Source organism: Canis aureus, chromosome 2, assembly GCF_053574225.1.
Source record: "Canis aureus isolate CA01 chromosome 2, VMU_Caureus_v.1.0, whole genome shotgun sequence".
NCBI classification, from domain to species: Eukaryota; Metazoa; Chordata; class Mammalia; order Carnivora; family Canidae; genus Canis; species Canis aureus.
Window position 1 is genome coordinate 8,340,487 of NC_135612.1, and position 12,776 is coordinate 8,353,262.

Below are 12,776 nucleotides of genomic sequence, written 5' to 3' on the forward strand. Positions count from 1 at the left end.
TTCTCTTGTTGAGGATAAGATCTTCTTACTTCACCTCCAGGAAATATTTAGTGCACTGTTATTTAAGTGTACTGTTAAAGGATCCAGAAAGGAGGACAATGACTATAAACTGTGTTTAATCCTTTAGTTTCATATAAGTTTTTCAAAGACTTGACTTGAGTTTTTGAAAGATTTATTTGTAGTTAAAAAGAAATCCAGGGATAAAAGTTATCTTCATTCCAAATAAAAGCAGAAATCTGTATGTTTTCTTTCAAATTCTTTGATCCTCAATTATTTAAAAATGATCTGTAAATACTCCCTCTTGTCCAAGAAGAACAAGTTCTGTGTAAGAAAGCTGTAATAGTGTAACGATTCAGTTTATAAACAATGGCCATGAAACACTTCACTGTTCAGCCTCAGAAATTGAATTGAACTAGCTTTCTAGATTTTTAGCTTAGTCGTCTTCCTATTGTGAGTTCTCCAAATTTTAACAAAAAGCGGTACCAAAAAAAAAAATCGGTTGCTTGACAACAGCAAACCATATTGCTATATGAGAACAAAGTGAATGCTAGATGAAGTTATTGGAGTGCTCCAGACCAAATTGAGTTTTGCTTTAGACAAAGAGCCACAGATAAATGATATTACACAGTGAAATCTGCATCTCCTGGTTCCCAAGAACTTTTCAAAGACACCTCTCTTTTGGTTATTTGACAAGTGTGGCTGTGTATTTTTATTAAGTAACTCAATAAAACAACCATGTGATCAGAAAACAAATTAGGAAGAAAAAACATTAAAATGATTAAGAATTAAAAAGAAAACAATACTAATTGTTGTATTTTTAAAATTTGTGTAGACTGATCACTTGAGAAATTAGAAGGGATTTTTAGGTGCTAATTTAATATTAATACTCATCATTGTGATCATTTAAAACTTTGATGAGTGATGTTAAATGATTGTGTAAATTACAACTGAAAAAGGGAGCTAGACAGTATCAATACTTTGGATGAATAAGTTGGAATTATATGCCAACTGAAATTTAAGAATGGAGAAATGAATGATACTGTATACCCCACAGTTTGAAATAAAAGAAAAATAAAAAAGGATGAAGCAGGGGAGTATCTTTTAAAATAAAAGCAAAACGTACCATTGGTTGGGTGTCGAGCAAATGAGATAGAAAACCTTTTAACAGCAGAACCGCGTGTGGCGTCTGAGAAAGAGAAAAACAGGTACCTGAAATTCGTAACAGCTACCAAAAGAAGGACACTTAAAAAAAGAGGGAAAAAACAAATATATAAGGAGGTTAGAATTAGGTGACATGCAGAAGGGAATGAAAGAGGGTACTGGTTAAAAGTAAAATGGCTTGATGATAGAGGCAAAGTGTTTAATGAAATATACAAAAGAAAGAAAAGCAGGATGAGCCAGCAATTCTGGTAAATCCATGTTTTACTGACTTAAGTAAATTTGTGGATATATGAGAAAAAGTTTTAAATACATCTAATCCAGAAGGGGCTAACAGAAGGCACAGGTTTCCATGAGCCTCAAAAGACAATTTGAATATATACCCTTAAGGTATATTAACAGTGAGAGGCTCTCCAACTAGGGATTCTAAAATATTCTCATCCTATGTTTATTTCTATAAAAATATTACCAGAAGATTGTCTTCTACTTACAAATATTCTGTTCACTTTATTTCGTTTAGATCACTATCGCTAAGTAAAATGAGGGATAACAATGAACAAATGTTTAAAAGATCAAAGATTTATTCTTCATAGTATGGCTTACTGACCGTCTAAAAGACCAGTACACCTGATGCAGTTCTAACTGTCACATTTCGACAAACTGTTCATTGAATGAGTACTGTATGTCTAACTACAATTAACTCTGATGAAACATGGATCCAAGCCATAGGTAAGAGAGCAGTGATTGTCATTTAGGAGCTGGGTGTCACCAAAGGGTGCTACAATTCCAGTTGAATCAGTGGACTTAGGCTTGCCTTTGAGAAGTACCGTATGCTCATGGGTGTGTGCAGGAGTGTGGATATGAATCTGTGTGTGCATGTGTGCACATACCATCTATGCAGCCAGAAGAAGTCAGCTTTTTACGATGAGTACGAGCATAATCCTGTAGGTTAGGTGCGCTTGAAGAACCCCCGAGCACCGAGGTGCTAAACAGGCCCGCACAGTGAGACCCTGATGGGAGTTAGAGAAAATACATACACAACGGGTGTTCTTCCATTCACATTGGGAATTCATGCAGCATGCAATAACATGGCTCTTACCACACTTAGCTGGCAGTGCCTTGAACAGACTCACAATTCATTTGTAATGTAGACTTTAATATAATCACTACCACCACTTATCATATGTACAAATGAGGGTATTTAACACTGGGTAAAATGTTGCCTTTAGAGAAAATAATATGTCTACACCATAATTAGACATACATATATTAAAAGCATTAAAATACTAATACAGAAATTAATTTAGGTTGATAAGGGATACTGTCAGTTTGCATGAACAGTTCATATAAAAAAACATTCCTAGCACAAATGTAGCCATAATAGAGCAATATTTTTTAATGTGTGTCTGTAAATGAAGAATCTTTTCTGATACCCCTGAGTTAAAAATCATTAATGCATGTTACAAAATGAAGCAAATTAAAGCTTACTAATTTGTGAGAAGACCATGTGAGAACAATTCCTTGTAGGTCATCCAGGCCTAAACACCTTAAATTTCTAATACTTAAATGTCTTCAGATCTTAATTAATAAGACCCCATGAAACACATTATTAACAAATAAAACACAGCCAGTATAAACTGACGCTTAATTTGTAGGAAAAGTATTTACACCCAAGCAAAACTTTTACCACTTGGTAAAGATTAAATAAATTTCTATCAAATATGTTATGATACATAAAGTAAGATAATGTGGGAATATTAAAAGCTGTCAACATAAACTATATATAATTAAGGAAGATCTTTAATAGGCATCAACAAATAGTTCATATACTTAGTATGTAGATCAAAGTATATAGTTGAAACTTATTTATGCTTTTATTAAAACTATTTAGACAACTATTTATAGAGAAAATACTATGCCACTTACTCCATATAGTTTATCAACAATGAGCTTAAAACTGATAAGTTTCAGTGTTGCTTTGCAATACTATTTGCAAAGAACCAATTATGTTCTACAGGTCAGTAATGAGTAACAACTGCCCCTATGCATTAGTTTTGCTTTGGTTTTCCTTAGGAGATAATCAAAAGGAAAATTAACACACCAAGAAAGGGCTTAAAACACTCCCCACTTTTTTTATCAGGAAAGAAGAAGGTTCTTTTTTTTTTTTTTCTTTTTCTTTTTAGCAGAAGGTTCTTTTTTGTATGCAATGGCATATTTACAATTTTATCAGCCAGGAAAAATGAAATTTCCTTCCTCATTAAAATATTTTGGGATTTTAATGTATAGAATACAAAAACTAGCATTGGTAACTGGACTAAGTAGCTTACACTGCAGACATTCAAAACAGTTATAAATCAAATTAAATGCTGTTTCTTGTTCATTCTATTGAAACCTTACTGTATACTTTGAGTTGTACAACACATTTTTAAATTAATACAGGTTAAATAAAAACTAAAGCATAGCATTTGGTCATGCTTTCATCACTGAAGAGTTTTACATGTGTGCAAAATAGCAAGTTGAAGAAGGTTTGGAATAGAATTTCTTTTAGACCACATACCTACAGTAGGGTTCTGCTTCTGTTCCACAAGAGTTCTTGGTGTTCTCAAATAATTAGCATTTTCAGATACAACCTGTGCAAGGAAAGTAAAATAAATGAGGTAAAACAGTAAAATCAATTCAAAAGTCCATACTTCATTTGCAGCCTGTTCCAGACAGACAAAGGTTAATAAGCTGTATGATAAATATTAGTAGAAATACATAAAACATGAAAGATCATGCAAGATCCCCTTCTGAAGGGAGTCCATTTCATATGAAGTCCTTGCAATGAAGTGGTGCGAAGCAGGCATTCAGAATGAAATATCACGTATGAAACAAGACAGATGAAAAGAAACAATTAATAGATTGATATAATTTCACTCTTAAAAGAAGCCAAATGCCCACTCTTAAACAGCTCCTGTATTTGAAGGGGGGAAAAACAATCACAAACAAAAGAAAAGACAGACAGAGACTGTTGAGGTCACCATACAATTACTGATCCATGCACGGGCTTTATCAGAGTAACCTTTAAATATTCACAGCCTTAATGGATACCATAATCCCTTTTCCTATAATCAAATGCATTATATTTCCAAAAGGAAATTGCTGAAATTCTTGGAAAAGTCATGTATAACAGCAGACCTTCCATTGTTAAGACAGAAAAACCAAAAAAAAACCCCTAGTATTTTAAATTTCCAAATGTCATCACAGAAAGTCCTTCTGAAGTCCTTTTATTTTGGCCCATATTGCTGATGGGCACCTATATATTGCATTCTCTTATAAAGAGAGCGTTAAAATATACAACTCAAAAAAACACCAAACTGAATGTATCCTTAAATTAGATACTTCCAGATAATGGAATAGTGAGGGAGAGAACAATTAGTATTAGATGTACCCTGCTAATTAACACAGGACCACATAAATTTTGATACTGTAAAAAATGTTCATATTCTCAGCAAATTCCAAATGGAATCTAATTTTTCAATTATGGGCAAAAAGGCTATTAAATTTTCTTACCATTAAATTAGGTAATCTTGTTTCTGAATGTTTTAAAGGACAACTATGTCAAAAAAGATTTCTTTCCTTTTTAAAGTTTTTTATTAACACGCTAAAGTTCCAGGAGTGTAAAATTTATTGATTTAATTTTTAAATCCTGGATATTTAAAACCCTCCCAGTAAAAATCCTAAACACATGCACTATAAGAGGTTTTTTTTCCTCTTGAATATTGTCCGGTATCACAAACATTATTCAATGATGTAAAAATTAAAATACAGAAGGATTTACTCTGATGTTAAATATAAGGGATTAGATGTCCTCAAAGACAGCTGTTTGTTGCTCTGAATGCGGGTAGGAAAATGTTTAATGAAGTAAAGTTTAAAAACCTGTTGCCATGAGCCAAAAATACTGGATGTGAAAGCCAATGATTTGGGGGAGACAGGGGAAGAAGTGATTTGTTCCCCTGATCTGCGTCTTCGACGCCCAGTACCCACACCACTGGTATAATGCAGCCAGGTACCAGTACCCTCTGGGCTAGACACACTCAGGGGGCTCTCTTCCTGGAAGTGAGAAAGGGGGCAAAAAAAAAAAAAAAAAAAAAAAAAGCAGAGCATGCAAAGTTAGATACAACAGAGCCAAATGATCAGAAAGAAAAAAAAATACAGTTTGTTTGCATTTGTTTACCAATTTTTAAGAAACTATTAAACAGTAATTGGGAGCCAAATATTTCAAATATTTGAGAAACTGACAGGAATGACTTATAAATCTAATTGTATGTGATAACAATTACAAGAATTACCTTATCTTAAATATACAAAATATTGATACTGCTTAATAGTTGTCCCTTCTCCCTTAAATATGGAAAGATTTAACAATTATCTGTTTTAGCAACTTTTAGAATATTAAAGCATTATGCTTAATTTTAAATATTCAAGATGTTCTACGCTATAACTCAGTAACCTTTCAACCCAAAGCACTAAAGAACCGTGCAAAGGGTTAAAGAAATTATATGATGTAGAAGACAACCTGTCTGCCAGACATTAAAAGAGAGATAAGATGGATTCAAATTGCGCTTGCTTCCACTTTCAAGCTATTTATTTGTCTACCCCCTCCAATAATTATTTATAGAGTTCAGTAAGCAAAACATGCAGCAAACATCATCAGTTACATGTTTGCATGTTCAGGTTTCAGACAGTGAGGACAGAGTAAAATCTACTTGCACAAAATGAAGAGAATAGTCTTTTTCTCTGTGTGTCTTTTGGAAGTACAAACTTCTGATATCCATGGAGATGGTGGACGCTGGAAAAAGTCTTCAAGGTTTTACTTGAATAATTTACCTTATGGAAGTAAAAGTTTAGCATGGCATAGAAATAATCTCTTGAAAGCAACTATTTAAGTATTTATGAGAAAAAGGTTTATAAATGTGTTCTGTGTCTTAAAAATTAACAAAGGGCAGTGATTTTGTTGAAGATTTTACAAATACAAATGTGCTGCAAAATGAAGACTCACAACACAGTTGGCTGTATCAGTGTGCTTTGAGAAGGTTTAATGGTGAAATTTCGAACAATCTGATTAATTTACAGATTGCTTTGTTCAACAACATCAAAATCACTGCCCTCACATGATGGTAGTTTAAGTTATATTAATGTCATTTCCCAAATTTCTGAAATTAAAGATACCTGAACATAACCCCAGGTTTCTCATTTTTTAATTAAGCTATACTAAAACATAGATCCAAATTCTAGTTATTAGTCATCCTCTTTTATGATTTACTTAAAATATCACAAATCACAGAAACCCTAACCAGTAATTCTCCATTATAAAATTACCACAATCTATTTATTGATGAGTGTTTTTCCTACATAATTGTTAAATTGGCTCACATATATATTTGAAATTTGAGAGTCATAAAGCACTTTTGTTTATATAATTTGGGGCTACAGAAATGAGCATAATTCTTCTGTTGTTGTTTATGTTCTAACTCACCAAATGCTAGATAAATGTTATACTTAATTATTACAACTCAGCATATTTAATTATCAACAAAAATATTTTTCTAACTTAAAAATTGAGGGCTGTTTCCATCTTAAAATCTTGCTCTATACATTAACTTGAGAATTTAGAAAACATTTTTATAAGCTGGGAGAATCATCCTATAGAGAATATAGATAACTTAAAATAAAGGCATTTAAATTATAAAAATGTATACTGGTGTTAAAGATTTACTTAACAAGCTACATTCCAACTGTTCAGCTTTCCTGTTAAATCTTATTTTGGTAGTTATTTACATGTTATTCTACTAGAGAACATAAGAATTAGCCTTCCTTAATTGTAGATCTTAATACAAAAGCAAATTTTCAACTGAATTTTCAAATTCTTATACTGATTTTTCAATCAGGCTAAAAACTTAAGAGTTTCATCTTAATCTACAGTATCATTGGAATCAGTTGTTGAAGCATTTCCGGCAGTTCCTCTCAACTTTCAGGTAAATATTATTCTCTGCCTATTAAATCAGACTTTTAAAAAAGTTCCTTATTAGAATAACCTAAAGTGACAGGACAGAAAAACAGATCAGTTTTCAAAGGTCTTGTTTTACTCTGTCTATTGAACTTTGTTATGAAAACTATACATAAAGCTCCAGATTCTTAATCCTTTTTTAACAGCCTCTATATTTTAAAAATATTTATTAGAAAAAGAGGCAAAGTTGACAATTAAAAATCTCTTAGGTTTCCACACTCCATAATTAAAGCTGTATTTTCTTTTCTGTTTTATTAAAATATAGTTAGTTTATTTTATGAAAAACATGCTCTGACACATACACTTACTTCATTTGTAGCCATCTTCCTAGATCTTGGAAGTGGAGACTTCCTGTGTATATGAATTGGCTCTGATACCATAGGTTTGAACAGTATCACAGCACGATCAGTCTCATCTTTTTTAGAAGTATGTGGTTCATCATCATTATCAATTTTAAAAGATCTCCTGCCTTCATTCTGTGGGCAAAGAATACAACATTTAAAATTCAGGTAAAGCAAGAGTTTCTTATGATAAATTTAATCACCAATTGGGGAAGTCAGTTGAAGCACATGTACAAGTTTGCTGATTCAAATGAATCAATATTAATTGAATTTTTACAATAGCCTAGTATTATATGGGTACCATAAAACAGATGACAGAGTTCCTGACTTTAAGAAATACACTAAAAACTAAACAGTGACAAAAACAAGGAATATAAAACCAAATGCTTAATTATATTTCATCAAATGCCAACATAAATAAGAAATAATAATAAAGGACACTAATAAAAAACAGAGATGAGCTTTTTTATACAGCAATGTCATTGGCATGAGCACAAAGTAAAACACCATTTTAGGGCAGCCCCGGTGGCGCAGCGGTTTGGCACCGCCTGCAGCCTGGGGTGTGATCCTGGAGACCTGGGATCCAGTCTCACATCGGGGTCCCTGCATGGGGCCTGCTTCCCCCTCTGCCTGTGTCTCTGCCTCTCTCTCTGTGTGTCTATGAATAAATAAATAAAAGGTAAAAAAATAAAAAACCCCACCATTTTAATTTATAAATTTCAGAATATTTAAATTCTATTCCAAATATTCCCAACACATGTGATGACTACATACACAAATAATCTTATGATGACTTACTAAATATTTACTGGGTTTGTACCAAGACAAATAGGATAGAGTCCGAGATAAAAAAACAAATTTGAAAAAGTTATATCAAATATTTATCTATAATAGAATGGGTAAATTGGGGTATAGTCATACATTAAAACATATATTTTAAAGCAATAACAATGAATAGGCTAAAAGTAAGTACAATTACATCAACGAATCTCACAAATATAACATCAGCCAAAAGAAGTCAAGCAGAAGTACAGAAAAACACGCATCAAAATAAGGAGTATAGGAAATAAAGAGGACCTTCTTTAACTGGTTAAAGGATATCTAAAATCTTGACAGAATCATCACAGTTAATGAATCATTGAAATATTACTGAACCCACCATTACTAATTCTACTCAATACCATTTGTCATCATTCATAGGTATGATCATATCTGCAGAAAATCCAAATGACTCTATGGATAAATTACTAGAATGAGTAACAGCATGTTAGTAAGGTCATTAGTTATAAAATCTTCACACAAAAATGAGTTAAAATTCAATACAATAAGAAACAAAATGAAATTCATATTTTTTTTAAAGATTTATTTATTCATGCGAGACATAGACTGAGAGAGAGAGAGAGAGAGGCAGAGACATAGCCAGAGGGAGAAGCAGGCTCCCTGCAGGGAGCCTGACTGTGGGACTCAATCCTGGATCCCGGGATCATGATCTGAGTCGAAAGCAGGCGCCCGATCACTGAGCCATAGAAAATGAAATTTAAATAAATCCTTTATGATAGCATAAAAACATAAAGAACTAGGAATTAATGTGATAAAGATACAAGACATACAAACCCTTAATTTTATCAAAAAGATACAAAAAAGCTAAATAAATTCAGAGATAAATTGAGTCCTCAGAATAATGGATCTACTATTGCTAAGTGTTATTTCCCTCAAAACTGATCTGCAAAATTTATGTAATCTCAACCGAAATCCCCCAAAAAGTTCTCTTTGGAATATTTTGCTTTAGTTTGAGAATGAAGAAGTATTTACTTTTTTTTGGAGGGGACAGAGAAGGTCAGAGAGTAGCCTTCACACCCAGCCCAGAGACAAACTTAGGATGGATTTCATGACACTGAGATCATGACCTGAGACCAAATCAACAATCGGATGCTTAACTGACTGAGCCACCCAGGTGCCCTGAGAATTAAGTGTTTAGTGTCAACACTTCTACTCAACACCATATTGGTCCAAGCCAGGAGCACTTCATAAAAAAGCACATCCACATGGCCAATAAACATGGAAATTGCTAATCCTTACTGGTCATGAGGATAATGTAAATTTAAAACTACAACAAAATCCCTCAAAATAGCCCCATAGTGATCATACCAAGTGCTGACAAAGATATGGCTGTATCATTAGAAAACTATTTGATTGTATTTTCTAAACTTGAACATATGCATACTCTATGACCTAGTAATTTTACTTTCTAATGTATATCCAAAAGAAATGTGTATACACGTTCACCAAAAGACTTTTACAAAAATGTTCATAAAAGCACTCATCTTCATAGCTTGAACTGGAAATAAATGATTAGAGTGAAAAAGATGAGCACACTGCACTATATTTATTTATATTTGTTGTTGCCATGTAATCCTACATGACAACAAAAGTGAAGAACAGACTGGATAAATCTCATAAACATAATAAAAGAAAGAAGCTAAACCCACCCCACATCCCCCCAAAAGCATGTATTTTGTGATTTCATTTATAAAAAGTTCAAACAATAGGCATAATTAAAATATGGTACTAGGATAGCCTGGGTGGCTCAGCGGTTGAGCATCTGCCTTCGGCTTAGGGCGTGATCCTGGAGTTCTGGGATCGAGTTCCACATCGGGTTCCTGTGAGGAGCCTGCTTCTCTCTCTGCTTGTGTCTCTGCCTCTCTCTGTGTTTCTCATGAATAAATAAATAAAATCTTAAATAAAATAAAATAAATAAAATAAAATAAAATAAAATAAAATAAAATAAAATAAAATAAAATAATAAAATAAAATAATAAAATAAAATAAAATAAAATAAAATAAAATAAAATAAAATAAAATAAAAAATAAAATATGGTGCTAAAGGTCACAATAGTAGGTATCTTTGGGGAGAAGACAGAGGTTGTGATAGGAGGGGCAATCTGGGTGTTTTGGAATGATGATATTATTCTATCTATAACCTAGCTGGCTGTTTTGTAATTGTGTTCATTCTGTAATACATCATTAAGCTATACATCTATGATCCATCAATATGAATTATAACAGTAAAAAGTTTTAAATTGAGTTATGTATTTAACTTCATAAGGTTATTATGAGGATTAAAATACAATAATTTCTGCCAAGTGTTTAGCACAGTGTTTACCACGCACTAGTCCTCAAGTAATACAACAACCAAAACCAGAACTAAAACTATAGTTAAGCATTCTAAATACTGGCCTGAAAAATAGAAAAAATCTAAATAAAATAAAAAAATTTTAGCATGCTTAGGCATATTGTCTGCTCAGGGTGCCTGGATGGCTCAGTCATTTAAGCATCTGCCTTTGGCTCAGGTCATGATTCCAGGGTCCTGCTATTGACCCCATGTTGGGCTCCCTGCTCAGTGGGGAGCCTGCTTCTCCCTCTGCCAGCCTGCTTACTCATGCTTTCTTGCCTTCTCTCTTTAAATAAAAAAAAAAAAAAAAAAAAAAAAGTTGTCCCAAATCATACATAAAGAAATGATATTATCTTGCTACTTAGTAGTTGGGACAAGAATTGAAGGACATTAATAGGAAATTCTTAAAGGAACCTTATGAAAATCTAGAAAATGAGAGTTGCATCTTTATTACCTCTCTTGAAGCTGGTCTATAGCCATAGCCAGATGGTAAATTTTTGTCTTCTTCGCATCCTTTAGCTCCTGGACTAAAATGTAATTCAACATGAAAACGTTCCTCTGAGGAGAGATCCTAAAAAATATAGAATATTTCCAAAATGAAAAGCTACAGGCTATTTAATTACCCTGGTAAAACACACAAATCAAGAACTCTCGTTACCTTATTAGGATCCTCATAAAGCATGATCACAATCTGAGTCATGTAATTGAGTTCATTGACAACATTTAAGTAATCCATAGCTCGTTTCCACTGTTCATCCTTTGATTCCTAAACAAAAGGTATATGGTAAGCATTTTCTCATATCGCTTTACCTGAAAGTCACTTTATTTTCATTATGGTAGTTTGTTTAATCCTGAGTGACACCACACAAATAAGGTAAATACATACATGTTCAACCTGTCAAAATAACTCAATTATATGTAAGTCTTGGTAAATTACTCATGTTTAGGTAAATTATCTTAAAAATCTTTTACCAGCAGTATTAGAAAGTCTAATGGTATCTTTTTGAATAGCTTTTAGAAAGTAAATATAGAAATCTCTTGAAATACAAACCTGTCATTAAATTCTGAGAGTAAGAGACAGTTAGTTAACCTGAAGTCCCAAAGTCTCTATTGTGGAATCATGCTTTATAAACTGAATACTATCCTCTAAGAGTAGAGCTACTCCCACTCTCATAAGTCAATGTACATTATACAGTAAATATGCCTCATTATTCTGCAGTGGTATCTAAATCAGCAGGATGTGGCATATGTAGGTTCTATCAATCTTACCATCTCCTTCATGTATAGATGACCATTGGTCTTTAAACATAAATCATTTCCATCAGAACTGAAAGGGATCCTACAGAACATGTACTAGAAGCATTCAAAGTGGAAATTTCTATCTGAAAAGGAAAAACTACTCAAAGTCTACAGTCAATGGTCAACAGAGTCTACATCACAGATAACTTTTCTTCATTTCATAGGTCATAAACTTTGGAAATAAATGAACACAACATTTTTTTGGGAACATACGGTAAGAGTATATGATATTTTGGACTCCAGTACAAAATGTGTGTTACTTTATAAAATGAAATCTAACACACATGTTGATTACTTATTTAAAAAAAACAAACCCAAAACAGCACGTTTTCACATTTAGACATTATCCATCTCTGAGAATGCATTCCCCTTTTGAAGTTTCTGGAAGAGTAAATATACATCATATAATTTGTATTCTTCAGTGTGTGCTTAGCATCATTTTAATAAATGGCTAGCCACACCTCTGAGTGCTCTAATGCCAAGCCATCAAAGTAGCTACTCCTAACCTAAGCAATACTGCAGAGAAAAAACTGCATCTGTGTGTGTTTGTGTGTGTCCGTCTGCCTATGTATTTGGAGGAGGGATAGGTGCTAAGATGTATGTACATGTTTTCTTAAAATAATATTAGCATAGCATTTGAGTTTCACTAAATGTGAATTACTATAAATAATGGATTTAAATATCAAAAAATTTCAATAGGTAAAAAGATGTATTAGACTTCGTGATCCTACATTATTTATAAGAACACCATCTAATA

At 32.7% G+C, this 12,776-nt stretch overlaps 1 protein-coding gene across 31 annotated transcripts in view; it reads right to left on the reverse strand.

Moving 5' to 3' along the window:
- The window catches only part of PPIP5K2 (diphosphoinositol pentakisphosphate kinase 2), a 101,503-nt gene that overhangs the window by 40,878 nt on the left and 47,849 nt on the right, over nucleotides 1-12,776 (reverse strand). For 9 of the 31 annotated variants that reach the window (XM_077862821.1, XM_077862812.1, XM_077862831.1 and 6 more), the window contains 8 exons: nucleotides 11,379-11,486; nucleotides 11,175-11,291; nucleotides 7,516-7,683; nucleotides 5,911-6,027; nucleotides 5,077-5,250; nucleotides 3,716-3,788; nucleotides 2,049-2,168; nucleotides 1,124-1,186 (listed from right to left, as the gene is read on the reverse strand). In XM_077862821.1, the coding sequence (XP_077718947.1) occupies nucleotides 1,124-1,186; nucleotides 2,049-2,168; nucleotides 3,716-3,788; nucleotides 5,077-5,250; nucleotides 5,911-6,027; nucleotides 7,516-7,683; nucleotides 11,175-11,291; nucleotides 11,379-11,486 (940 nt within the window). Of the gene's footprint in view, nucleotides 1-1,123; nucleotides 1,187-2,048; nucleotides 2,169-3,715; nucleotides 3,789-5,076; nucleotides 5,251-5,910; nucleotides 6,028-7,509; nucleotides 7,684-11,174; nucleotides 11,292-11,378; nucleotides 11,487-12,776 lie in introns of all 31 variants that reach the window. The other 22 variants (XM_077862879.1, XM_077862856.1, XM_077863004.1 and 19 more) reach the window with 14 other exon arrangements.